The sequence below is a fragment of the Amia ocellicauda genome, chromosome 3 (genome assembly GCF_036373705.1).
Source record: "Amia ocellicauda isolate fAmiCal2 chromosome 3, fAmiCal2.hap1, whole genome shotgun sequence".
NCBI lineage: Eukaryota > Metazoa > Chordata > Actinopteri > Amiiformes > Amiidae > Amia > Amia ocellicauda.
The window spans coordinates 28,878,635-28,900,978 of NC_089852.1; the positions used below are offsets into that span (position 1 = coordinate 28,878,635).

General features: G+C 51.6%; 1 protein-coding gene across 3 annotated transcripts; it reads left to right on the plus strand.

The window, feature by feature from the left end:
- The first annotated feature begins 2,370 nt into the window (after positions 1 to 2,370).
- On the plus strand, positions 2,371 to 22,031 carry jupa (junction plakoglobin a). 3 transcript variants are annotated; one of them, XM_066698892.1, is made up of 16 exons: positions 2,371 to 2,520; positions 15,346 to 15,396; positions 15,523 to 15,711; positions 15,806 to 16,059; positions 16,301 to 16,539; positions 16,680 to 16,881; positions 16,980 to 17,124; positions 17,226 to 17,329; positions 17,611 to 17,949; positions 18,070 to 18,225; positions 18,496 to 18,615; positions 18,813 to 18,963; positions 19,096 to 19,217; positions 19,535 to 19,577; positions 19,746 to 19,902; positions 20,471 to 22,031. In XM_066698892.1, the coding sequence occupies exons 2-15, from the start codon at positions 15,384 to 15,386 to the stop codon at positions 19,889 to 19,891; spliced, it is 2,223 nt and encodes a 740-aa protein (XP_066554989.1). In that variant the 5' UTR covers positions 2,371 to 2,520; positions 15,346 to 15,383; the 3' UTR covers positions 19,892 to 19,902; positions 20,471 to 22,031. The 3 variants fall into 3 exon arrangements, with proteins under 3 accessions (XP_066554989.1, XP_066554990.1, XP_066554991.1); XM_066698893.1 differs by lacking the exon at positions 2,371 to 2,520 and adding an exon at positions 2,537 to 2,674; XM_066698894.1 differs by lacking the exon at positions 2,371 to 2,520 and adding an exon at positions 14,950 to 14,969.
- Positions 22,032 to 22,344: the final 313 nt, after the last annotated feature.

Consider the following 22,344-nt stretch of genomic DNA (forward strand, 5'->3'; position numbering starts at 1 on the left):
TACAAGTTGGGAATTCGCTCTGCAGCCCCTGAGTACATTAGTTGTTTCCTCTTTAAGTTTTAATTATTAGTGCCGAGACTGGGCTTGCACTGCAGGCTCCTATTTATAACACCAGTGCCCAAGGGGGGTGGGGACAGTGGGGGGGTTATTTTAGGAGAACTGCCAGCCCCCCCCCTCCTCTATTCTCACAGTCTGTCAGCTCTAACACAAATGGCATTTTGGAGATTCAGTGATTCCCACTCCTCTGCCAATCGGTGTGTGTTGGTGGGCTGTGCCAGGGCGGCAGGGCTCTGCGTGGGCAGCCGATCGTGTGTGGGGTGTGGCAGCCGTCTGATTCAGTTCTTAATTGTTTAATTGACTGTGTGGGTTTGAGTCCCTCTCAGGAGCAAACACTAGACTGGGGCAACAGTCTCAGCTGAGGGGGGGGGCACTCAGTAATATCCTAGTCTCCTGGGGACGCCTTGTGTACTTTGTGCAAGCAACCATTGCAAGTCTATCTATAATACATTATAACATATTACATAACTGATTATGTGCTCAGTCTGAATCTGGTAAGCACAGGTTATTGAAATCCTCACTGAGTTTGAATGACACGAATGACTGATAAAACACCCCCCCACCCCCAGGAGTCTAATGAGGGCCAATTTAAGGCTGCTTCATGTTTGGCAGACCTGCCATTCCTTCCTTCAGCGCAGGAAGTTCCTGAGAGTTAATTAATTTCCAGCTCCCACTTCCACAGCCTTAAGAATAAATTAAGGTTTTGCAATGCATTCTGTTCCAGTTCTGCTTCTGTGCTGTTTCTGGAAGGGTTGCTCACCAAACCTGGGTTAACAGAGACATCAAAAGCAGCCAGTAGCCACGGTGATGTGGACATAATTGATGCATCTTGTTTAAAAGGTTGTGATGTGTACTAAGAGCTGCTGGGAGTCAGTGTCATGTGTAATTTTACAGTAAATGCCAGAAACCCACTTTACCTCCATCACAGACTGGATCCGGCATGGAAGATTAAAAAAAGAAACACTCTCTCTCCCTCTCTCTCTCTCTCTCTCTCTCTCACACACACACACACACAAGCTCACTCAGAGACAAACACAAGCAAACAAACAGGACATTAAGAGCCTTCAAACAGTGCCGTTAATTCACAAGCTGTCAGCTGTCAGCGGGGGCCCCTAACCACACTGAACTCAGCACAGCGAGCTGAGGGACGAGCATTCGCAACTCGCACAGCACACGACTGCGGCAGATGACACAAAATAAAACCAGCGCAGGGTGGGGGGGGGTGGCAGGACAGCAGAGACCCCCTGTGATGGGTTGAAACAGAAGCAGCCCTGCTCTGCGGCTCCGGCCCGCCTGTCCCGGGTCAGAGTCTGTCCTGGCCCTCTCTTCTCCGCCTCTCTCCAGAGAGCCTGAGCCGGCTAAACCCACACACAGCTGTCCATCGGGGGCAGACGTAAAAATACCTGCTCTCTTGTGTTACACCTGTGAGAGAGAGGTGGGGGAGTGCATATGGACGGAGGTGGATGGATATTCACACCTTGAATAGTTTTAGTCTAATTAATCTAGAACAACATGTTAACTGAGTGGGGGAGTGCTCGTGAAGAATGTCTGAGAAACACATTCTGTCACAGAGCGCCAAAACTCTGTCCACTGCAGGGGAAAGAGAAAGTGATGAGTCATAAATTATTTGTTTTATTTTAACTCGTAATCCTTTAATCCTACACTTCAATAAGCCTATTATGGATTATGATTATTATTACTTTTAGCAGAGAGTCACATTACAGTGGGGGCAGTGGCTCAGGACCTGTAGCAGTTTCAAATAAAGTCGCTACAGAACAACTAGCATTTGCGCAGCCAGTCTGAAACACACAGGGCACAATTCAGTTTGTGAGACAGGTGTCGGATGAATAGTGTGCATGCAGGTGTGTGGGAATTTCTAATCTCTCTGTCATCCACCCGCGATGAGTCTGTCTCGCTTTTCCCGACAAGCCCGTGACTCACGACTTGCCCGACTGCAGTTTCGTGACGTCACTCAGGTGTGGCCGCTCTGCAGTTTACCTGTTCTCAGGTATCGTGCTCCCTAGCCAAATGTGGAGGAGGGGCGGGAGGGGAGGGTGTTTACGCCTCCTCCCTTCTTATAACGTCACTTAACCCCCGCCTCCCACCCGCCCCACTAGCCAACCAGACCACGCTACTGGGTGCCACTAGATTGACACCTACAATTAACAAATCCCCTTTTTTTTTTTTTTTTTTCGTTTGGAGGGGTTGGTGGTCTCGCCGTCACTCACGCACCGCCGAGCCAACCCTGTGCCCACCTCTCCCCCAATGAGCGCTGTGCAGGGCGGGCGGCGGGATCGTGGGCGGCGTCGTGAGTGGAGCCGCGCTGTCACTGGCGTTATTGTTCAGTCGGGGCTGGAGCGGAACGACCGGAGGATTTGAGAGGAGACAAGCTTTGATACAAACTTCAACCCCCCCCGCCCCCTGCATCCGTGGATTTGCCGTCCGTGTTTCTTTCTCCAAAAGGTAACTCGCCTTTTAAACTCCCCGGTGTCGCTGGCTGCTGCTGCTGCCGCTTTCAAGGAGAAAGTGCTCCGTACTTTTGCGTGCGCCGGTGCTCACGGTCCTCCGGCACAGGAGACGGTGGCCAGGCAGCACAGTACAGTGAGATACAGTTTGGGTATGCCATTTTATTTGAGTGTTCACTTTGCTATCTATTTTAACCACTTGTTTAGTTATTGCATTGCACGAATGGCTGTTTTAAATATCTAGTTACGCCTGCGGTGTTGTATGTGTGCGTCTACTTCTGTGTCATTGTAGAAAGGCTTTTTTTCAGCGATACCGAAAACAACTGCTAAAACGAATCTGCTGGATTTCTCTCGGAGTCTCTCGGTGTGTTATTGTATTTGTAATAATATAAACTAGGTCTTGATTGCGTGTAGGAAATGCGATCTGCCGTAAATATTTCTCTTTCGGTTTATATTGCTCAGTCAGGTGTGTTGCTGGTATAGGAGGGAGAGCGCAGTGTGGTGGGGGGGATGTTTTGCGTGCTTTCTGATCCAGTTTCGTGTAACATTTTCTGTCTGCTGTGGGCTGTGCCTCAAAAGTTACATCATGTGCAACAGACGCGCTGGAACAATACCCGGGGCTGTGGGACCATGGCAGGCCTGGCGGCAGGGAACTCCCACGACCCCCGGGCAGCGCAGCGCCAGAGCCCCGGGGATCCCCGCCACGGGAAACGCGCAGGTTGAACGAGCATAACAGAGAGCGAACAAGAGCCGGGGTGGGGTTAGTCGGGCGGGGTGGTTGAGGCACAGGTGGTTCCTTGGTTGGACAATGCAGTGTGATTATGGGGAACATGTTCCAGGTTGCTTCCCTAGATGGTGAGTGCAGCCCAGCCCAGGCGCAGGTCGGGGCAGTGTGGGGGCCGTGTGGGACCGGGCTCCCGCCGCCACACCTCACACCCCACAGGTTGGGCTAGATCTTAGCGCAAGTTCAGTTCTGAGAAGTCTGCACCTGCCTTCATGTGCCCATGCGTGAATAGATTAGGCTTTCCAAGTTCAGGTCCAAATTCCAACTTGGGTGCATGCTGTTACAATAGTAATGGTTATTATATAACAGCCTCACACAAGCATTACACGGGCTTGCTAGCTAATATGTTTTTTAATTGGTTAATGTATGGAACTTTATCATGGTTGGGATTGTATGTATAGTTTATTACTGTCTGTACGAGCATGCGTCCATTGAGACAGTGAATAGAGGCTGTTGTTAACTAACCCCCCCCCTTTGTTTTGCTCGATTATTCACGCTGACCGGGCGGGTCTGTTTCAATGTAAACAAGCCCCCGCCCTAATGAGACGCGCTGAGAGTGCTGGTGATTCGCTGATTGTGACGTCACTTTCAACTTCATTCGTGTCCTGTCGCTGTTTGTACTTGACTCTAGTGCGCTCCTCTCAGGTGAACCGCAGCGCCGGTTACGAAACGTCGCCCTCCATGTTGCACAAGGTGTGGTTCCATACCTGAGTTACCTGCGCTCACTGTACTCTATTGTACAGTGTGTACATGCCTGTACTGCGTTATGTACTGTACTTTACTGCACTGCTCTGTGATGTTCTTCCATGTGTGAAGGCCTCTGGGTTCTGCCTGCTCAGCTCTCCAGCCTCTCTGATCAGATCTTCACTGTGTCTTGGAGGCAGTCTGGCTGCCAGAGATGGTTTCTCAGATACTGCTCTTTCCCTCTCCTTGTGGTTAGAAACCACACCAGTCCAAACTTGTTTAAACTGGTATGGGTGCGCTACCTCTCAGCCCCAGGGAGAGCAGAGCAGCAGCAAGTGCAGATGCTGTGCTGCTGCTGCTGTTTAAATATAGCTTTTTGTGTGTGATTCCAATTTAATCGATTGTTAAGTAAGCTGCCTATAGTGAGTTATTTGGGTGGGGTGGGTGGGGTGGGGGGGGTAGGGGGTTGTCTGCCTCCCATGCAAGCGATTAATTAAATACAAGAAAGTGAGTACCCCCGAGCGAAGCTGTGTGTGAAGTCAGCCATTAGTTCAGTTCTGCGCTGTGCTGTGGGGGAGAGCAAGAGAGCCAGGAGCAGCTGTCAGCACTGGGCCGGTGGCAACTGAGCCACAACTGCTGAGCGGAACAAAACAGACAATGAGCAGAATACCCAGCATTCCAGTGCGGCCGCGGCGTGCGCAGGCCAGCGCTCCATCCCGCACAGCCTACCCCAGCAGTGGGAGAGAGGCAGAGCGAGGGTGTTGACATCGCCAGGCCTACACAACGCCACAGTGTTAGTGCTTAAATCCAGCTTTCAGGGTTGGAAGCCAGCTCAGTGCACAGCTGCTGGGACGCGCGGGCGTGTGGAGAGGTCAGAGAGGGGTCAGGGCCCAGTCGGTCTGCTTCACTGCCATAACGCCCTCTGTTGACGCTGCACGTGTGGCCAGTGGCCCAAACCCCCATCTTCCTTAAAACAGTTCTAACAGACTTCTGTCTATTCCAACCTGTTGATGTATGTTGTTCATTTATGTAATACTCTCTGTAGAGTTAATATGCTAAGATGTCTCTTGCTTTTCCTCTCTCACTCCGTGTCTCCCCATACCTCTCTTCGGTCTCGGCCCGTATGTGTGTGCAGGCGTGCCGTAAAGCGTGTGGTGCTGTAATGCCAGGGGTTTTGTGTGGAGCAGATGGCACCTTCCCACAGCAGCTTGTGGTAGATCAGATCTTTAAAACTATGCCACTCTTGAGGGGGGCAAATGGAGGGAGGTGGGGGCGACTGGTTACTTTTATGTATTTTATTTGGTTGTTTGTTTAATGTGTGGTCGGAGAGGGAGGGAGGCTATGCTGTCTGGCTGTGCTGGAGTGTCGCCCTCATGCTCCAGATGCTGTCTCCCACAGTGGGTCAGCCAACAGTCCCCACAGCTCAGCCCTGACCTGCGGTCATTTTGCACACATCCACAGCAGGCACTCTGTGCAAAGAACTGACTTTTTAAAAATGTTTTCTTGTATTTAATTCAGTCACCATAAAAAAAAATATATATAATTTGAAATTTAATTCCTGAAACGTGCTGCTAGTCAGGTTCCTCCCAGCCCTGCAGCCTCCGCTTATTTAACGAGTGACCCCAATGAGCAGGCGGAGAAGGGAGGGAGGAGTGTTCCCCGGCTCAGCCCTGTCCTGCAGTGCAGGTGTGCGAAAGGCATCCCTCTCCCACCTGCTGCACCTGTGCTCTTTACTGTGCCGTCGTCTCTGCCCGTGTGTGCCAGTCCGTTACCGTGCTGTCGGAGCTTGGGGTGAGGGTGACCTCAGAGGAAGCAGACCCCCTATGGAGCAGATACATGCGAACGAGGTCACAAATAGTTCTGTCTCCATCGTTGTTGTGTGGCCCGTGAAGCGGCTGTAGCTGTAGACGTCCGTGTCCTGGCCTGGATTCAGAGCAGTCTGTTATTTACTGCTCTGTGGGTCAGGATGACCGTAATCCTGGATATTGTCCTGCTCTAGCGAGAGAAGAGGCTATTAAATACACTGTGCTCTATAAATACCTCTAAAAAAAAAAAACAGAGATCCATTGAAGAGCTTGTCATTATGAATGCTTATCCCCCCGCCCCCCCGCGGCCCTGTTTTTAATAGGGTGTTTAATTGCTTTTGGAAGGCACATTACAAAGGCTAGGCCCTAATCCTCTTAAACACAGCCTCTCTGTGCAGATGTGAGTGTATGTTTTTATCGGGGGGCGCTGAGCACTAATCGCCGCGCTCGTATGCCTGTGCAGAGCAGAGCGCCGATCCCTGCTCCCTCGGCCCTCGGTTCTCCAGCCTGGCTCCACACACGGCTACAGCCCTGCCCCTGAGGTACTGGGGCTGTGTAGGCCGGCGCTGCAGAGGGAGATGCAGACGGAGAGAGAGAGGATGGGGAAGAAAGAGAAGATGGGGAGAGACAGACCAAGAGAGAAGAGAAGATCCTATTATCACTGCCCTGAAACCCAGTCTCTGCAGTGATAAACTGTACAATTTCTCAATAATACAGCATGCCTACCCCCTCCTCTTTCCCCCGGAGTTGAGTTAAGATTTAATAGCAGATTCCCTAATCCCCATTTGACCGTGTAAACAGACCAGAGGAATCTGCTTATCAGACGGCAGCAGTCTTCTTTGTGCAGATTAGCGTAGCATCGCTGTGCTAATCCACCCAGCTTAGAACTGCGCCGAAACCCGAGCCTGTTCATGCAGGTAATGAGGACCCTGCAGTGCTCTTTCACTCTTTCTCTCTCTTTCAATCTCTCGTTCTTTCCCCCCCCCGCATCTATCTTTCTCTCCCTCCCTCCCTCCCTCTCTCTCGCTGTGGCTGTGTTTATATACCTGTTCCTGGTGTTGCTCTTATCCATGCTGTCACGTGGCTCGGCCTGCGTAGCAGCCTGTCCTAGCATGTGATGTTAGCCAAATGTAATTCAATTCACCGAACCATTAACCTGAGCAGATAAGGGAGTGCAGGGGGGGAGGGCAGAACGAGGCGGAGTGTTACACTTTGTTTGGTTATTTGGTTTTACCTCTCACTCTCTCTATGTCAAATTCAAATTTAGAGGTTGATTTATTGACCTGACCAGCAGGAGCCAAAGCAGTTTTACACTACATAAAATAAGTGAATAACAGGAATAACAGCAAAATAATTACATAAAATATAGATGCATAGTATACACACACACACACCCGTCTCTCTCACATTCTCTCTCACTGTTGGGCAATTGGTTACCTGTGAGTCAGAAGAGTCCCCTGGGTGGCCACGTCCCTGTGGCCCCAATGTGGTGGAGCAGGAAGTGGCCCTTAGCCTGAGCAGCCTGAGACCGCACTCACACAGTCAAAATAATCCCTCGTAGCACAATGGGATGCCCCCCACCCCGGTGAGCGTGCAATGGGAGATAATGTCCTGTGGTCTCTCCTCGCCATCTCCCCCCCTCCCCTGCAGTTGGGAGAAAGCTGTGGTGAGATTGATTTTCACAGGAAAGTGCTTTGGGACTCATTAGGCCCCTGGGGTTGAGCTGCTGCAGTATTAATGGATCTGGGGGGGGGTGGTGCAGAGGTGGTCCTGGGAGGGGGCACCTGGAGGGAGATTACTTTTATCATTCTTTATTCAACCAGCTCAAAAGTGTACATTCTGACTGCTGGAGACATGGTGGGAGAAGATCAGACCGTTGTGTGTGCAGTAACAATTTATAGAAGTTCACTGGGGACTGTCAAACCTGCGTTGCAGTGGAACGCATTACAGTGCTGTGGGGAGCTGCAAAATGACCTTGTACAGAGATTAACTTTTCACAGGGACCCAGTTGAAACCCTTGCTGTTCTTGTATGCAGCCTAGGGGCTGTGCGATGTGTTGCGGGGAGGGGTGGGCTGTTGTGTTTACAGAGACAGAACAGCAAGTTGACAGGCAGCTGGGAGATGGCCAGGAAACAGCAGGGACAGGAGAGACAGGGACGCACCAGCCTGCTCCTCCCGCCCGTCTGGACAACTGTGTTCGACTTGTGCTTTTTCTTGGGAATTTGAATGAGGGGGAGGGAGAGTTGGGGAGGGGGAGAGAGAGTTGGAGAGAGAGGAGTTGGGGGAGGGAAAGTTTGAGAAGGAGAGAGGGGGAGGGGGGGAGTGGAAAAAATGCCACTGATTGTACACTGGCAGTGACATACTTTCACTTCTCTCCCATTGAAAGTTACTGTAGTCCACTCCCCTCTCCCCTTGCGCTCTCTCTCTCTCTCTCTCCTGTCACAGTCGTTCTGTCAGGCAGAGTCTTTGTTTAACTGTATTAGAGCCTGGAGCCTCTTCATTGACTTCCTACTGCGGACGCCTTCATCACACTATTGAATCCACTGCCATTTCAGATTAGTGTATCTCTCTCTCTCTCGCCTGACTCTCTGAAAACTCCCTCTCTGAGTCTCTCTTTCTCTTCTCCGTCTCTGTATCTCTGGCTCTCTTGCTATCTCTGACTCACTCTGTGACTCCCTCTTTTATCACCTGGAGGGGGAGGGGGGGTGTACGGCCTTCAGCTGTTTAATTTCCCAGGTTATGAGTTGGGTGGGGGTTGGCGTCACAGGAGTTCCTGGCAGTGATTAAGCCGAGGGAGCTCAATGTCTAACAGGCTCTCTAGTGTTGAGATCCAGCCCCTCCCTGAGTCCTATCAGCCGCAGACTACAAAGCCATTTCTCTTCAGGACAGCAGAAGAAAAAAAAAACGAATTTCCTCAAAGATAAGATAATCTCTACCAGAGCCTGTCCCCGAACTTCAGAAGGCTCATTTACAAAGATCCGGCTGTCCGGAAATGGGGTTTTTAGCTCAGTTGGCAGGACCCTGGGGAGCCGCTTTCACTAATTAATAATTCATATGTTAATTAAATAACAGTCGTAGTAAAGGAGGAGAAAACGATAGAACTAAAGCACCACCAAATGATTAAAGTCCAAGGTCTCGGCTGTTCCCTGCACCGGTGTGCCCATGCTTGACCCGTGCCTGGAGCCGGGCACTGCGTCCCATTGGTCAGGCCAAGCCAGGTCAGTTTTAGTTTGTCCATGAGGGTGCTATAGCCAAGGGGCCTGGATAGCTCGGGCTAGCAGTGGCCTTATCTGAGGATGTTCGTGCACAGAGGTGAAAAGACGCATTCGTGATCATTCATGACTGGCCCTGTGGGGCATGGAGATGCTGCCCAGACCTGGGCTTATTAAGCAGACTGGGCCCTTGCTCTTGCTGATGTTGTCTTTGTTGCCGTTCTGTTGCTGTTGCTGTTGTTGTTGTTGCTGCTGGTGGCGGCGGCGTGGCGTTTGGAGAGCCGGAGCAGCGCAATGTCTATGTAGGTCAGTTGTGTCGCTGAGTGCCGGAGGTGAGCACTGACTCATCTCGCCAGCCCAGGGCAGCAGCTTTCAGAGAGACCGCAATGGCAAGTGCGCGCTGTTCTCTCCCTCCCTCCGTCTCTCTGCAGCACAACACACTGTGAAATCCCTTTGAACCCTGACAAAAGGCCGAAATCCTTAACCGTGCACTGGTGAGGAGAGGCAGCTAAACGGTTACAGTTGGGGATCAAGACCCCCTGTCCTTGTCTACTGGCTGGCCCCCCGCCCCAAGTTGATTAACTGTCTGTGCGCGTTACCCATGGCCTGTCAGAGGAACTCGCGCCTGAATTCTTGAAGAAAGTTTGCCCCCCAACCCCCCTCACTCGCTCACACACTCATTCGCGCTCGCCTGAACCTCTGCCTCCCAGATCCCATTGAAATATTCATTGGCTGTCACTCCGCTCTGCACGCTGTGATTCACTCATGCATACCTCCAGGGCGCTAATGAGCCAGGCTGCCTTGCACAGGGCAGCCGCTGCCACTTCCTACCTGCACAACAGACCCCATGGTCAGAGGGGTGGTGGGGAGGGGGGGGGGGGTCTGTTGCGCAGGTAGGAACTGGCAACGTCCCTGTAACCCACCCCCCCAAAACACAACCCACCTCCCACAGGTCCCACCCACACAGTGCCGGCTGACCCTGGACATGGCTTCTGGGTGTCAGTAGTGCAGCCCCTGAAAACAGGCATCTGCAACCACAAAGTCTTCCCTCTCTCTCTCCATTTCTTTTAATCTTTCTTAACCCCTTTTAGCCCCTTGCTGCTGCGGGGTTGGCTCTGTGCTCGGTGGCATCTTGCTGCTCGGTGTGCATCTGTCTGCAGCCAGCCTGAGACTTGCCACTGGCTTGGAGAATGCATGACATGTGGGAGAGCGAGGGAAGGGAAGGGAAGGGAAGGGAAGGGGAGGGGGGTTGGAGTCGACTGCTGTTCTCCCTCAGCGCTGGTTACCTGGTTACCTCTCTGTGGCAACACATGGCAGCAAGCATGGGCAGTCTATGCCCCCTTGTGCCACCTGAGCTGATGTCTGAAATCACTTCTGTTCACATCAGTCAGGCAGTGGGAGAGAGGAGAGGGATGCATTGAATTGAACTGACACACAGAGCCAGATCTGGAGGAAGGGGGGAACAGTTCAGTAATGTTGCAGAGGTTGATATCGGTGGGGGCTTGGGAGCGGGCCAGGGGCTCGCAGTGATGGGGAGTTCAATCTGAGTTGCACGGAGTGATGGGAGTAGACTCTAGCACGCTCTCCTACGTGCCGTTTGTGATTTCTCCGCTAACTGTTTGGTGTTGTAGCAATTTTCTGTTGGCGTTTGTGTGATAATCTGTTTAACAGTTATTCTGCCTGCACGTTCACATACTGCCGCAAATCTCAGTTTGCAGGTGTGCCTGTGTGTGTGTGCGCGTGATGTACATCCATGTGACCATGTATATTTTGCAGGACCCTTTCAACGCAGTTATGCTGCTGCAGACAGACCCATTGAAACTCATTAGCCCCCCAGATAAAGTGGCTGTAGGGCTCTCTGAATAGCTGGGCCAGAATATACCTGTGCTGTAATGGCACAGTGCAGCACTCTTAGCATGCAGCGTAATGGGTGTGAAACAGCTGGAATGAGAACCCCAGCCTAATGGACATCAAAGTAGAGCCAGTACAAATAGATGAAGTGATTGTTCGAAATAGCCAGAGTTCCTGTGCAGCACAGTGACGCTACAGTCCTGCTCGGGGCCCTCCAAGGCGCTAATGGACGCAGATTGTGGAGGCTGAGAGTTGCGTAGATGAAAGTCTCTCCTCCACACTCTACCTAGCTCTCTCTCTACCCCCCCCCACTTTCTTCGGAGACATTCAAATTATCGTGCTGCATCGCAAGTCTTCTGAGCGTTGTGCGAGACCGTGTACGTGCCGGTGTGCGCGTGTATGTCTAAAGGGAAAATGAACTGAGAGTTTTACTGAGCCCTGTGGTATTCATTTTCTTCGAGAGGAGCGGAGGTATTTCTCGCTGGAGCTTGGGAGCCTCCGCACCTCTTCGCAGACTGGTGTCTGGTCCTGCTGCTGCTGCTGCTTAGTTTTTCACTCTGACTCGACTTTTAACAGATCAGCAGAATGAGGAGAGAGGGGAGAGGGAGAGGAGGCATGCAGGTGTGTTGTGGTTTCCCAGTAGTGCTACCTGCAGCTGGGTGTACCAGCGGGCCTCTGCGTGGCTGACAGGTGGAGACTGCGGCCCCGGCATCCCTCCCCCTCCTGTTCCCTGGTGCTTAGCGCTCAGGGGCTGGCTGCCTGGTCAGCACTCAGGAATTTCTCAGCCTTGTTTCTCCTGCTCCCCGTGTTCCTACCGCTGGTGTCTAAACAGTCTTAAATCAGTATGCACTGGAAGAGGGAGGGGTGGGGGGGCTGCCCTGTTATACAGATGCCTTATAGCATGAGCTGGCAGGGGCCCTGGCATCACCACTTATCTGACTTGCAGAAATCTAGACACTGCCAGGCAGCACTGAGGCTGAGGGAATAACACACACACACACACTTTCTCTATCCCTCCTGCTCCCACACTGCTGTAGCTGTCCTGCCTGCCGCTGTGCTCTGCAGCCCCGGTGACGGGAGCAGATAAGGGCAGCAATGATTAACTGTTTGGGTTGAGTGTGAGCAGTGCAGTGAGCCTGGGGGCAAAGGGCAGCTTCCTCAGTCCAGCCAGGGGAGCGGCACCAACCGCACTCCTCCTCACCACGGCTGTGCTCAGTCTCTATTCTCTTGCCCCTGGTTTGTTTTTCTGAGCAACCACTGAATACTATGGAAGCATAATAGGGCCACGTAGGGAGTGTTTTATCTCTCTCGAAGAGGGGGCACGCAGGGGAGTTATAGTCTGAGAAAAAAAGTCACAATAAACTTCTGAGAAGTGCATCTGCCCATTACTCGATAGTTCCTCCTGCACAAAGGCTATTACTTTGTTAAAATCCAAATGGTTTCTCCTTCTGAAAAGGTCCAGCCAAAGAATTTCTAAAGAAATTCAAAAATAACTATTACAGCTTTCATTTGATCCATTTTAAAGAAGCCCCAGTTAATAACTTGGAATCTCAGAAATTCTGACTTCTGAATTTTCAGAATATAACCCCCCTGCACTTTGAAAGAGGAAAAAACTAAACAAAACAAAAAAACATTCCCTACGTGGCACAAATATGCATCTGTAGAATACAGAATGTGTGCGTTAATAAGAGTAATTTATGTAAAATGAAGTCTCAATATGTCTCTGGTGTTAAGGTTAAGATTCCCAGCATATCCATGTGTCCCATTAATGTTGCGCACAGGGCTAATAGGATTAATGCTAGTCGAGTAGCTCCTGCAAGTGTACATTACAGTTCGGTGGGGGAGGGAGGGGTGCAACAGCAGGAACCATAGCACCTCAGTCTTGGAAGTCTAGTGTGACAGTGATTTCTTCTGTTCAGAGGCTTGTGGTTTTGTGTGGCATCGCTGCCCATGTCTGGAGCTCACCATCCACTTGTCAGCTGTGCATTTTTAATTGCGCAGCTCTCTGGGATGCCAGCACTACAGATAGATGGATGGATAGATAGACTGAAAGAGAAACATGAAATGCAGGATGAAGAGAAAAAAACTAATCAGTACTGTGTTGTGATGTGATGCATGTTAGTGTAGCGTGTCACTTCCCCAAACACATGTAGTGGCGCTGAGACGCGGCTAATCGTGCCTGGCAGCGGGGGGGAGCCCCTGCCCTCTGTGCAGATCTGCCACCACTGGTCAAATAGTGACCCACGCAGCAGCTGTGCTCCCAGCAGCTGTCAGCAGCCTGGCTAATCCGCTCTCACACAGGGTCCTCTGTCCACACTGGCCCGGCCCTGTGAGCCGTGTGGAGGAGCCCGCTGTCCCCGGGTGGACTCGGGTCCGATTCCCAGGGCTCTGACCACTGGGCCGATGCAGCCAGTGGTCAGAGCCAGCTTCCGGTGCTGGGGGGCGTCTGTGTGCAGTGGGCGTGGGGCTCCTGTCTGACCCTGAACAAGCACAGGCAGACACAGCACTTCTGACTCACTGGAAAAAAATGTTTGTGCAGATGGCCGTGTGTTTTTGTTCCCCTGATTATTATTATTATTGTACAATTATATTTTACGGTTTAATATATAGTAACAGAATAAGAACAGACGTTCTCTGGCTCTGTTGGTGAAACTAGTTCTGTTTCTGGAGTGGCTGCAGACTGGCGCTGGACATGGTGCTGCCGTGCAGACCATTTGTTTAACTCGTTTCCTGTTTGCTGGATCTGAGGATGGATCCCTGAATGGGGACACCAGTGACAGGAAGTTACAGGAGAGAGAGGAAAGAGCAGAGGGAAGGAGGGGGAGAAAGAGAGAGGAAAGAAGGGTGAGAGAGAGAGGAGAGAGGGTTCTCTTGCTCTTTCTTTCAAATTCAGAACAAGCTTAATAGGCACGAAAACTTGACAAGTGTTTCCAAAGCATTTACAGATAGACAATATAATAAATAAATATAAAGTAAAAGTGTAAAAGAGTTAAATATCTCTTCCTCCCACACACTCTGACCAGCCAGTCTCCTACCCTGCACTCCCACACCCCCAGAGATCAGGTGTCTGCAGCTGCCATTCCTTCCCCTGCCCCCCCCCTTCCCTTCACCACCACTCCCTTTCACATGCCAGAAACCCCCTCAAACCCTGCTCCACCCCTCCGTCTCCTTGCATTCCTCTGTAACTACACTGCCTGGTAATTATATTGCACCTTCAGCATGGCTAACCTCGCGGACACCAGTACAAGCAGTGAGCCTGAAGGGGTGAAGGGGGGGGTGGCCAGGGGGGAGACTGTATATAGGCCGAGAGCCTCGCGTCTCCATGGCCATGTTGCCTTGAGGACAGGGTGGAGGACAGGGTGGAGGACAGGGTGGAGGACAGGGTGGAAGACCGGGAGTGTGACAGAGTGAGACGCCAAAAACCCCAGCGTGTGTCGGTGCACGTCTAGTCTCCACTCTCCTTGGCTCCTGATGTTGTGCGCTGTGTGGCAGGAAGCTGTGTTTTTTTTTGGGGGGGGGATGATGGGAGCAGCAGCACAATGGGAAGCTGCAGGAAAGCCACAGTCCAGTCCACTCCTTCCTGCCGGCTTGTTCCTGGCAACCGGACACTGCGGGGTGGGGGGGAGGGGCAGGCAAGCAACACAGCACAGCCATTCAAACCCCCTGTGGCACTACAGCCTGGCCCCTGGGACTTTTAGGCAGTTACACTCCAAGGCAGCAGGAAAGCAGCTCTGTCCAGAGAGTGTCGAGAGAGTGAGGGAAGCACTTGCATTGTTTGTGCTGGTATCAGGTTACCCCCTCCCTGCTGCTCCCTCCCAAGCTCTGGGGACGATAGGGCTGTGTGGGAGGGAGGGAGAGGGGGAGTGACGGAAGGGAGGAGGGAAGGAGACAGAGGGTCTTACCAAACCAGTTAATCCTGCTCTCTGTGCCCCGCCCAATCAGACGGGTTGCTTCAAGTCCTGTGGCTGGGGGAGTAGAGGTCAGGTCAGGAGTGATTTACCAGCATTCCAATCCAAGGTTCTTAGTTTTAGAACTCAGGAACAACTGCACGTGGTTAACCCCTTCAGAGCGGCACTGAAATGTCTGTTTTTGGATCTTCCAGAGTGTGATAGTATGTGTGTTTGTACGCAAGTCTTTGTGCATGTCTTTCACATTAAGATGTTGACGGTGCTGTCTATTCTCCATGGTTAGCTGTTTATAGGGCTGTCTCTTCACTCTGTATCCTGTCAGCACTCAGACCCTGTGTTCCCAGAGGAAATGCTGATTTTATTTATTCTTAGGAAATAAATAGTAGTAATAATGATCAAAGGAGGTAAAAAATTGTCCGGCTGCTGTTATAAATAACTCCTGTGTTGTCACTGAGGAGGGTGGCAGGTAGTTTTACTCTGATCATCGCAAAAACAAAACTGAGTTGTGCGTTGATGAAGATTGCTGGCTCTTATGCATGTCCTGGCTGTCTATCTAACGGTCTGTTTGTCTGTCCACAGGTGGTGTTCTGTGCAGCTGTGATTGAGACGAGGCGAAGATGGCCATGCATAGTAAGTCTGAGTCACGAGGGTGTCTCTCTTTCCCTTTTACTCTCACACAGAAATGTCATTCTTAATTCTTGGCAGGTCTTTCAGTAATCTTCTAATTCTTCTTGCCACACCCTCTCCCTCCCCCAGTGACTGAGTCGAATGACGGCATGACGAAGGTGACGGAGTGGCAGCAGCAGTCCTACTTCACGGACTCCGGTATCCAGTCGGGCGCCACCACGGCTGCCCACTCCATGCGCGGTCTTCCTGACGATGGCAGCGAGTACAACAAGAAATACACAGTCACCACAACGACGTACACCACTGAGAGCCCCGCAGGTATGGCGTGCGTGCGTTTGCGTAGGTGCGTGTGCTGCGTGTTTACCAGGAGCTGTTTTGAGTGACTGAACCCTTTCTGTGTGTCTCTTTGCAGATGTGGAGTCACAGTACGCCATGACGCGTGCCCAACGCGTGCGGATGGCCATGTACCCGGAGACTGTGGTGGAGGGCTCCACTATTCTGTCCACGCAGACCGACCTGAGCCAGCAGACCAACGTGCAGAAGCTAGCGGAGCCGTCGCAGCTGTTGAAGACGGCCATCATCCACCTGATTAACTACCAGGATGACGCGGAGCTCGCCACACGCGCCGTGCCTGAGCTCACCAAGCTGCTGAATGATGAGGACCAGGTACGCATCGGCACATGCCCACACAGACATGCATGCGTTTACACATGTACAGGAGGATATAAACATGTGCGCACAAAAACACAGACGCATGCATACACACACACACACGTGCAGTTTACGTGTAGGTTATGCTGAGCCGGAGACGGCCTAAAGCATGCATGCTGATTGAGCCGGGTGGAGCAGAGGCCAGTGTTGTGGAGAGTGCCTGATGTGACTGACTCTGCTTGTCTGTGCCCCTCAGGTGGTGGTGAACAAAGCGGCCATGATCGTGAACCAGCTGACCCGTAAGGATGCGTCGCGGCGCGTGTTGATGCAGTCACCTCAGATGGTGGCGGCGGTGGTGCGCACCATGCAGAACACCAACGACATGGAGACGGCCCGCTGCACTGCCAGCATCCTGCACAGCCTGTCGCACCAGCGTGAGGGCCTGCTCGCCATCTTCAAGTCTGGGGGCATCCCCGCACTCGTGCGCATGCTCAGGTACCTACTGACCAACCCACACACCTGATCTCACACACACATACATACATGCATGCACACGCACACGCTCGCGTTCTCCAGGGAACTATACTGGTCTGTTATAGTTTATATAGAAGAATAACAGGCCCCCTCCCCCCCAGCTCTCCAGTGGAGTCGGTGCTGTTCTATGCCATCACCACTCTGCACAACCTGCTCTTGCACCAGGAGGGTGCCAAGATGGCAGTGCGGCTGGCCGACGGGCTGCAGAGGATGGTGCCACTGCTGAAGAAGAGCAACCCCAAGTTCCTGGCCATCACCACCGACTGCCTGCAGCTGCTGTCCTATGGCAACCAGGAGAGCAAGGTGAGGCTGGACACTGGACTGGACATTGTGCTCGGTGCGCACGCAGTGAACTGGACAGTCGTGTTTATCATTTCACTTTCTACCCCCTCCGTCTGCAGTTGATTATCCTGGCTAACGGGGGTCCGGAGGGGCTGGTGCAGATAATGCGCAACTACAACTACGAGAAGCTGCTGTGGACCACGAGCCGCGTGCTGAAGGTGCTGTCCGTGTGCCCCAGCAACAAGCCTGCCATCGTGGAGGCCGGTCAGTAGCCCTCCCTGCAACTCGCCCAACCTCTCTGTGTGTCTCTCTGTGTGTCTCTGTATTTGACTAATCCAGTGAGTTAATAACTCCCTCTCCCTCAGGCGGTATGCAGGCCCTGGGGAAGCACCTAACCGGCTCCAGTCCTCGCCTGATGCAGAACTGCCTGTGGACCCTGAGGAACCTCTCGGACGCTGCCACCAAGCAGGTGAGCCAGAGAGACACCGAGGACGCAGAGACGCAGCACCCTGCAGACCCTGCTGTCTGTCATTCAGGCGGTCTGTAATGCTCTCCCTCTCAAATCACATTCCAGTTAAGCTTCACCAGCATGACGAGCTCACGCAGGTGTGGCAAATTGTTTACAGAATGAGCAAAGCATACAGATACAGAGCAAACAATGATGAATCTGTTAATCATCCGTACTTAATCATCTGTACTGATGTTTTGCATAAATATACAGGCGTTTACTCTCTCCCCTCGCTCCCTCAGGACGGTCTGGACGGGCTGCTGCAAATCCTGGTGGCCCAGCTGAGCTCCGACGATGTGAACATGCTGACCTGCGCCACGGGCATCCTGTCCAACCTGACCTGCAACAACAGCCGCAACAAGACACTGGTCACCCAGAGCAATGGCGTGGAGTCGCTGATCCAGGCCATCCTGCGCGCGGGCGAGAAGGAGGACATCACCGAACCGGCCGTGTGCGCCCTGCGCCACCTGACCAGCCGCCACGCGGACGCAGAGGTGGCACAGAATGCCGTGCGGCTGCACTACGGCATCCCCGCCATCGTCAACCTGCTCAATCAGCCCTACTACTGGCCTGTCATTAAGGTACGGAGCTGTGTGTGTGTGTGTGTGTGTGTGTGTGTGTGTGTGTGTGTGTGTGTGTGTGTGTGTGGCTCGCTGTGCCACCTGTCCCATCCGATGCTAATTGAGTCCCTCTGTCTTCAGGCCACTGTGGGTCTGATCCGGAACCTGGCTCTGTGTCCAGTGAATCAGGCCCCCCTGCGCGATGCCGGCGCAGTCCCCCGCCTCATCAACCTGCTGGTCACTGCACACCAGGACGCCCAGCGCCACGCCACCTCCAGCACCCAGCAGACGTACCAGGTGTGCCTGAGACGCCTCCCCAGCGTCTGCACTGTTTTAGTTTTCCGTCTCCATCTCTTGGTCTCATTTTCTCCATCTCCATTTATTCTCATCAGAGCGAGTGACTGAAAGCTCTCCACTACTCTGTGGGAATTTATTCAGTAGCAGCTAATCTTCTTAGTGACTGCAGTGATAAAGAGCTTTATTTATTTATATATGTTCTTACTTGGCTTTTTTTTCCCCTTCAGCAGCCCAGCCATTAAATCCTTCTCTCTCTTTGTTCTCTCCCAGGATGGAGTGAGGATGGAGGAGATAGTGGAGGGGTGCACAGGCGCTCTGCACATCCTGGCGCGGGACCCTGTGAACCGCTCAGAGATCGCCAACCTGCACACCATCCCCCTCTTCGTACAGGTAACCCCTCTCCCCACCGCTTGCTATTGTCACGCAATGTACATAATTCACTGAACGTATTAAGATTGCTAAAAACGCACTTCCAGTCCCTGTGTAGTGTACAGCACACAGTACTGTAAAAGTCATGCTCAAAGTGCCAGCAGCTGTACTGTGTCTGCTGCAGATGTGTGTGTGAGACTCTGGCTCCCTCTCCCCAGCTGCTGTACTCTCCCATCGAGAACGTGAAGCGTGTGGCGGCGGGCGCTCTGTGTGAGCTGGCTCTGGACAAGCAGTCGGCCGAGGAGATCGATGCCGAGGGGGCGTCCGCGCCGCTCATGGAGCTGCTGCACTCCAGCAACGAGGGCATCGGTGAGAGAGGCAGGGGACACAGGGAGGGGTGAAGAAAGTAGGGGGTCATGTGAGGGTACAAGAGCGAGGGAGGCCGTGAGAGGGATCATAACCTAATAAATGACAGTCAGTGACCAGCTCCTTCCCCCACAGCCACCTATGCCGCCGCTGTGCTGTTCCGGATCTCCGAGGACAAGAACTCCGACTACAGGAAGCGCGTGTCCGTGGAGCTGACCCACTCGCTGTTCAAACACGACCCTGCCGCCTGGGAGATGGTGAGACATGGGTGGGGTGGTCTGATTTTATTTGGTCCAAAACAGGAAGTGCTGTCCACCGTGCGCTGGATTAGTCGGACAGACCGGCCTCGTCCCGGAGTGCCACAATTTAGTTTTGCGTTTTGACTCGGTGTGATCAGCTGTAGTGAAACAATGGTGGCTTTCATGTTGTGTGCGTGGCCCCAATGTGTTTATTTAAAAATGTATCGTATTCCAGATCAGTTTATTTTTTTATATGGGGCTCTTGTAAGCAGCTGCGTATCGGCAGTGTACAGCAAGATGTTCTCTCTTCTAATGCTGGTCTCTCTCCCTCTTAGGCCCACAAAACTGTGCAGATGGATCCTAGCTATGGTGTAGATGGTGAGTGTCTGTCATCTGAAGGGGGTGTTGGGGGGGGTATTATTGTCAGGGTGTATAGACAGAGCCAAACCCCTTTCCCCTGCAAGAGAGTCATCATTCATGAGTCAAACAAGAAGGCCAGAAGCTGTGGCAGGCATGCGTGAGGCTAATGGTCTGTCACTCCTGCAGAAATGGACCCTGGGTACCACATGTACGGCTACGGGCAGGAGTCTATGCCCATGGAGCACGTGCCGATGGACGATATGGGCCCTGAGTATGGAGAGGACGTCCCCATGGACCACATGCTCAGGCAGGGCTACCAGGACCAGTACTAGCACTGCAGCAGGTCAGAACACTCTCTCTTCTCGATTTGGTTAAGTTGGCTTCAGCCTATACCTAGCTGTTGTGCTTAAATGTACTTATTAAAACTATATTTCACTGGATAAACAATAGCAGTACAGTAGAAAATACCAACCTGGTCTCAAAAATAAAAATAAATCCCAGGAAGTGACGCAGGGGAGGGTCATTAATGTTATGTAGGCCTCTGCTGCCCCCTGCTGGCTCCCAAGAGACGGATTTTATTTTTGTTGAATGTTTTTTTTATGTATTCATGCACCCACTGTTATTTATAAGGGGTGGGAATGCACTTATTTACACAGACCAGACTGTCGTGCCTACTGTTTAACGCACTCTCCGGGGTTTGTCAAGGGGCAGTGCTCCAGTCCTCGAGGGGTTATCATCTCCCTCAGGTTTTATTGGTGCTTTTCTGATCTGGACCATGAAACCTGGGGAGGAATGAAAACCCAACACCCCTCTGGCCCCGCAGCAGCGGCCCGGCAGTGCGTTAGTGGGCAGGCCACTTCCTCCCGTGTGCATCTGTCCTGTTCTCACACTCTTCCCTGGTGCTTTTGCAGAGTCGCAGTGGGGATCGCTGACGGAGGCCGGGGGAGAGAGGGGGAGTCACGGGGGCAGCAGGGGTCCGACCAGCGTCCGCACTGATGGGCCCAATCAGGGATTGCTTCATTACAAAAAGGAGAGGGGAAAAAAAGTTTTTCAAGGTTTTTAAGCCATTTTGTTTATTGAGAGGAAAAAGCTTTAACTTTTTTTTTTTTTTTTTTTATTGGTTCATTTTAAACTCTCTTCTGTACTGTTGACTTCCTGTGTGTGTTTAGATTTTTTTTGTTTTTGTTGTTTTTTAATCGGGGACAAGCTGTCCGCAGAAAGGGACAAAATAATTGCTTTGAGTTTTAAATTGCAGAGATTTAACCTTTTTAATTACAATATTGTATTTTTCAGATTTTTTTTAACATATATTTAACATTTGTGAGGTATTTTTTCAACTTTAAAGGGGAGAGAGAAGGAAGATAATGGCGAATGGTGTTGACGGGACTAAATGTTAGTTTTTACCGGCTCAGTTGTAGGGGGCACTGGGGCGCACGGGGAGGGCCGGTGTAATAGTGCACTGCAGCCCCGCATCACAATGCTCAGTCTGCTGTGGAAATCCTAACCCAGGCACAGAAATTATTTAGCTTCTTCATAGACTTAATAATTTTGTAAAGCGATCTGTTGGTGTTTTTGTAGAGGGTTGGGGAGGTGTGTTTTTTCTTTTTGGGGGGTGGGGGATCTATGCCAAAGAGATTTATTTTGTGATGATAATCCCGTTTTTACCTGCTGAAGCGACGTGCTCGGGCAGAGGGGCTGGCTGGCATGTGTGTGGCTCGGGGGGGCACTGTGGTGGTCTCGGTGGGCTTTGTGAACACAGCCGGACTGTACTGCCCCCCCCCCCCCCCCCCCCCACCCCCCCCCACCAGTTGCCCGACTCGCAGTTACAGCCACCCATCTCGGCTCCTCGAGACTTTTTATTTTTCTTCCCAATTTCTAATTTTGTATGGTTTATAAGGCTGCCAATGAATGTGCAATCCTGAATGCTTCTCTGCGGCCGGTCTGTCCCGATACATTTACCTACACTTATACCTTGTACCTGTATATGCGTCATAATAATGATGATGATAACTAATACTCATGTCAGATTACACTGTTTTACTTCCAAACCACTAACTGATCAGAGGCTTAAGTTCTTGCAGAGTTTCAGCACTTCCCCCCCGTCCTTGTTGATTATTGGGTTTGGGGGGCTTCTCTGTGCACATTCTCTGTGGGGGCGATTACTTTCGAGCAGTGCTTGTTTTACTCTGGGGTTTTATAGATTCCTATTGGGTTAGACGCTTGTATGAGAGGAGCAGTTGGTGTCAGGGACAGTGAGTTCTGTGTTTGCTGGGGGGGCATGTGTCAGGAATAACAGAACAAAAATAAAACCACAATTTTAAATACAATCCCGTCGACAAGATTTGTAAACGATTGAACGTGGTGCTGCAGAACGCCACCTAGCGGGGGGGGTCCGCTTCCTACTTCTGTAACTTTTGTATAGACCATAAAAAAATATATAAATAACTTTAAAAATAAAAAGCTTCATGCAGACCTGTTGCTTATTGTTTTTTTGTGTTTCAGCCCTGAGCTCATGCTCACACTCACACACATGCTTATCAGTTCTCTATCTTTAACACAGCTTGTCTTACAATGAGGGTTAGAACTACCTTAAGGGCTACTGGGTGATGATTTTAAATGGATGTTTATGTATGTAATGTATTTATTCAATAATCTTTTAACACCCACTGATTTAGTTTCAAGACTTCAATGGGATTAAAATGGCACTACATCACGCCATTTGTGGCAGGTATATTGCATGCATCCCCAGCTGAAGACCCACTGTGAGAAGAGTGGGAACCATTAA

Coding starts and splice junctions, on each gene's coding strand:
- jupa (XM_066698892.1), top strand. Junction 16,882..16,979: donor ATGGCAACCAGGAGAGCAAG/GTGAGGCTGGAC, acceptor CTCCGTCTGCAG/TTGATTATCCTGGCTAACGG. Junction 19,578..19,745: donor TCCTAGCTATGGTGTAGATG/GTGAGTGTCTGT, acceptor TCACTCCTGCAG/AAATGGACCCTGGGTACCAC.